We start from the raw sequence: 5,624 nt of genomic DNA on the forward strand, positions 1-5,624 counted from the left end.
ATAAAAAAAGTGTGTGGGGACGTCCGTTAGCATGTTCGCTATCATTTCCCAGATTTTGAAGGCAAAATATTTCTTATCATAGGAAAAAAGCCGAGGGAATCTAACACTGAAAAAATCGACATTATTTCCTAAGCGCTATGCAAATTTATCAGATTTTGCTAAATTAAAATTTATTTAAAGTAACCTTCAAAAAAAGTGCGGGGACGTCCGTTAGCATGTTCGCTATCATTTCCCAAATTTTTAAGGCAAAATATTTATTATTCTAGAAAAAAAGCCGGGAGAACCTAAAACTGGTAAAATCGACAATTTTCTAAGTATCACATGCCCTTAAACAGTCTCATGAATCGTTTATAAGAAAAAGTCACGCACTGTTTTATCTCTCGAGCAGCTTAGTCACGTGAATAGACTGCACTCGACTTTCGACCTTACGAAAAATGCAAGTAGGCCGTTCTTGCACCCAACCGCTCAATTTGTACAACAAAATTTCAACAAAACACTTGAATTTTTACCTAAAAAAATATGCATTTTCAACTTAAAATACAATAGTTAAATTTTCTGTAAAAAATGAATTTTCAACCAAAAAGAAAAATTTTTAACTAAGATTAATGTACCACTAGAAAATATTAATTTTTAACAAAATAGTTGAAATTCCAACCGAGAAGTATTAAATTTCTACCACAGTATTTTAATTTTCAACCCAAAAAGGTGTCATTTCAACAAAAGAAATGCATTCTCATCTAAAAAATAGCAGTTTTCAACTAAAAATTTAATAGTTCAATTTTTAGTTAGAAAAATTAATTTTCGAAAAAAAATAATTTTGAATAAAATAGTTAAATTTTCAAGATAAAAAAAAATTTTCAGCTAAAGTAATTAATTCTCACACTCAAAAATATAAGTCTTCAAGCAGAAACAGATTAGTTACATTTTTAATTTAAAAAATAATAATTTTCATTAAAAAATCAACCAATTTTTAAGAAACTAATTAGATTTTGAACAAAACGATTTATTGAACTAATATTATGAGTCTTCAAAAAAAAAAACTGAATTTTTAACCAAGCAGTTGAATTTTCAACATAAAAGACAAATTTTCAGTAAAATACATAAATTTTCAACTTAAGAAATATCATTTTTCAACCAAAAATATATTTCAATATTCAATTAGCAAAACAAATCATCGAAAAAAACAAATATTATTCATTGACATAGTTAAATTGTCATGAAAAAACAAGAATTTGTAACAAGAAAAGAAAAAATTTTTGACTCGAAAATATATCAGTCAAATGTTCAGTAAACCAAATTAAATAAAATAAACAAAATTAACAAAAATTTTAAAAAAATAAACATAAAAAAAATAAATATAAATAAAATAAACAAAAATTTTCAAGGCAAAAGTCAAATTTTCAAGAAAATGCATGAATTTTCAACTAAAAAAAGAAAAATTTTAAACAAATTATTTTACGCGATATGTGACCTTTTTTCATAGGGTATTTTTACAGCCTTAACTTCAAAAAATATAAACGTATTAAGAATTAAAAAGTTGCAAATCAAGATGTCCTAAAAATGAAAAATGCAACTTGAGCTCATTTGAAATAGTCCAATCTTTAATTGAAAGCATTTGAATAAAATTTACTATTATATAAAAATGAAAAATTCTATTTTTGAGAACCATATTAATAAATTTTGGAAATGGGCATCTATGGCTGAATTATTAAAATCATCAGGTTTCTAAACTCTATTTTATTTAGAAACGTAAAAAAAGTATTGGTTTTATACAATATTCTCAAATCTTTAGTTTTATAAAAAAAAAAAAAATAATACAACTTTCATCAGCATAAGCATTCGATTATAAACACCCTGATGTAACATCGATGGCTGTTAATAAAAAAATGGTTCAACATTGCTTTGTATATAAAAATCGCGTAATATAAAAAAAATAAAATTTTTCACAACTATATTCGATTGCTCAAGGAGAAATCCATAACAACTGAAAAATAATTAATGTTATAACAGTAAAATACATTAAAACAAAAAAATCTTTCGGATTCTGAAAATTTACATATCATCCTCGGGATCTAAAATATCGAATAAACCTTGACACGATTTCGTTGCAACTTTGCTAGTCTGCAAAGCGTGAATGAAATTACGCAAATCAATATTGCTTAGATAGGAAAAAAGTTGGTACATAACAAGATCCGGTAATTCAATTTCGAGAATCGACTCGAGAGAAATCCCACCCAATTTTACCAGCCGATTTCTGATTTTTCCCTTCATGACTCGAATTTTTAACATGCTGGCATAAATAGGAAACTTTCCATCATATTCCACATCCAGCATTTTTCCGAGCCGTTCATTTCTCATGTAGAAATTCAATTCGCTTTCCCTTTGCGTCAAAATATCGTAAAAGGAAATATTGAATCCAATCTTTTCCCACTTCATCCACTGAACTTCCTCCTCACATTTCATTCGAAAACTGTTCATCTCTGGCCAAAGATCAACATTAACCTCGCTCATCTCTGCCGCTTGAATTTTAATAATGTGCTTTTTCAGTAAAATGTTTATATCTTTCGAGTAAAACAAGAAGGGTGAATTCTTTTTAAAATTATACATGGCCCCATACTCCAACAATGTCTTTACAACTTGCTGTTTCTCAAATTGTAAAGCCAGATCCAAAGGAGTTTCCTTTTCACCATTTTCAATATCGATTTCAGCATCGTGGTCCAACAGCAATTTAACAATATCTCCATATCCACCCTCTGCGGCCAAATGAAGAGGCCGGAATCCTCTTTCGCTGATGGAATTAATATCAGCTCCAGCCTTCAAAAGCAACAAACAACTCGTAAAATTTCCACGCGCTCCAAAGTGAAGAGGAGTTTCCCCATCGATATCACGTGCTTCCAAATCAGCTTTGGATCTGCACAAAAATTCAACAACATCCTTAGAATCGTGAAAAACACCAGCATGAAGGGGTGTTTTATTGTAAACATCACGGGTATTAATCTTGGCACCAAACTTGACAAGTTCTCTAGCAACCAACAAATGTCCATTCTCACTTGCTTCATGGAGTAAACTTGTTCCTTCATCAAGTAAAACATTTACATTCACGTTCCTCAAAAGCCCTCGCAAAATATCCACGAATCCTTTCTTAACACAAGCTCTCAAAACCTGATATTCAAATAAAGTCCCAACATTTGTTTCCCTCTTGAACAAGTCTTGCAAAATTTTCGTAAATTTTCCTCGAGCATAATCCTCCTTCAGCCTTGAATAAAGAGGATTTGGTATTTCGAATTTGTCGAAATCTTCAGTCTCAATAGTGAAACCGCGATATAAAAAAGTGGAAACTATAGTCTGATCGCAAAAACGACTCTTAATTACAGCGAGGCAAAGTGCCAGTTTATTATTTGCATCGTCAAGATCTGGATTGCTGTATAAAAGGACACGAACTGCAAGAATATTTCCGCTCGAAACAGCAATGTGAAGAGCTGTTTTTTTATTATGATCTTTTGCCCTCGTATCGGCGCCCTGTTTCACAAGACGAACGACAATTTTTTCTCCGCAATACTGAGCGGCCAAATGGATTGGTGTGGATCCTGAATTTGTGGCGGCATTCACATCAGATCCTTTCTGCAAAAGTAAAATAACAATTTCCTCGTTGTCCTTTTTCAGACATCTGTGTAGAGGCGTGAAACCTTCTTTATCATTTACATAAACATCAGCATTCCGGTTCAACAACCACTTGACAATCTGTCCATGCCCTTTTGTGCAGGCAATATGAAGCAGGGTATTATTATCTTTACAAGTTTCATTCACATTGGCACCATATTCCAAAGCAAATGCGACAAATTCCTTGTCCGAATTTGTGACAGCCATTTGAAGAAGACTCTGATCGTAATATATTTTCGAATCAATTTTCACTCCCTTCGACAAGAGGAGTCTACACATTTCAAAATCCCGATTCTCGTAAGCGTGGTGCAAAGGGGTTCGCCCAAGTGGATTTTTCAAACTCCTCGCAATCACTCCATGAAATATAATCATATCCCGATCGATATTGGCATCTCTTTCTAAAATATCTTGAACCACTTTTGTGTATCCTCGTATCACAGAAGCCTGGAATAATTCAAAATCGACATCTTCAGACCTTATCGTAAAACCATAATCAGAAAGTAGTTTTACGACATCTGATTGTCCCCCAAGAATTGCAAAACTTAACGCCGATTTAATATTTTCGTCCTCAGTCTTTGGTTTGTAGTTCAAAAGGCAAGCGATGATCCTTATGTTTCCTTTTTCGACTGCAAACCAGAGAGCAGTTTTGCCATTTTTATCCTTGGCATCTACTTTTGCACCCTGTTTCAAAAGGAGGTTGACTACAGCTTCGTTTTCGTTTTGAACAGCAATCTGCAGCGGTGTAGTTTCCGCGATAGAGGTCATATCATTCACATCAGATCCGTTTTCCAGAAGAAACTTAACTATAAATTTATTGCCATTTTGAGCAGCTCGATGTATCACAGAGAATCCTTCGGAATCTTTTCTACAAACAATCGCGTTGTGAGTCAAGAGAAGCCGCACCATTTTCTCGTCTCCATTTTCGACAGCAGTTTCGAGTGGCGTCGTTCCAAACTTTGCGGCAGTATTCACACAGCATCCTTTCTTCAAAAGAAATTTCACAATTGCTCTCTCACCTTTCGCCACAGCTTTGTGCAAAACCGTAAACCCTTCTTCATCCCTACCATAAATTTTATGGTTATTCTTCAAAAGAAGCTCAACAAGTTTTTTAAATCCCTGCTGAAGAGCCAGATGCAAGAGACTAGAGTTTTTATCGTATTTCGAATTGATCTTTGCTCCCCTTTTTAAAAGGAGTTTCACGACACTAATCCGACCTTTCTTCACAGCGAGCATCAGCGGCGACTCGCCTTTTTTGTTATTAGTGTAACGCAATAAATTTAGGCTTGCTCCATAGTCCAAAAGAAGTTTCACCATTGGTTTATTTCCACGTTCTATCGCCAGGTGTAAAGGTGTAAAGCATATGACGCCCATCAAATTGAATACAGAGTCCACCAGGGCTCCGTGAAACAAAAGATGGAGAGTAATCTTGAGATTTGAATTTTTCACGGATAAATGTAAAGGTTTATATCCGTGACTGTCGACTGCTTCGACGTTGGCTTTACTAATCAACAAGACCTTGACGATTCTTTCAGATTCGTTTTTTATTGCCAGGTGTAGGGGCGTTTCTTTCATTCTGTTTTTTGCGTTCACTGCTGCTCCTTGCTGAAGAAGCAAAATAACAACTTGTACATTTTTTGTACAGACTCCAAAATGCAGGGGAGTATTGAAATCCCATTGGCCTGAATCTGATGAATTATTTACTTTTGCCCCACACAGCAAAAGCACCTTGGCGATCGATATGTTGTTATTTTTCAAGGCTTCGCAAAGCAAAGCGTACGAACATTTGGAAAAATCGGAGATGTAATATCGAGAAATTATTTCTCTTACTTTTGGCAGATTTCCGGAACGACAGGACTTTACGAGGGAGGAATTTACATCTGCTGTTTTTCCTCGGGTGCACGTTTGTTCAGAGTCGTTCTCCTGAATCCTGTTGAAATTTAAAAGTAATATGTCATGCAATTTTC

At 33.9% G+C, this 5,624-nt stretch overlaps 1 protein-coding gene across 1 annotated transcript in view; it reads right to left on the reverse strand.

Moving 5' to 3' along the window:
- Positions 1–1,801: 1,801 nt before the first annotated feature.
- LOC117172034 (ankyrin-2-like) overlaps positions 1,802–5,624 on the reverse strand; it is a 5,747-nt gene continuing 1,924 nt past the window's right edge. Inside the window, exon 2 of the mRNA XM_033359765.1 lies at positions 1,802–5,587. Coding sequence (XP_033215656.1) covers positions 2,053–5,587 — 3,535 coding nt within the window. The 3' untranslated portion in view covers positions 1,802–2,052. The remainder of the gene's footprint in view (positions 5,588–5,624) is intronic.

This window comes from Belonocnema kinseyi, chromosome 4 (assembly GCF_010883055.1).
Source record: "Belonocnema kinseyi isolate 2016_QV_RU_SX_M_011 chromosome 4, B_treatae_v1, whole genome shotgun sequence".
Taxonomy (NCBI): Eukaryota; Metazoa; Arthropoda; class Insecta; order Hymenoptera; family Cynipidae; genus Belonocnema; species Belonocnema kinseyi.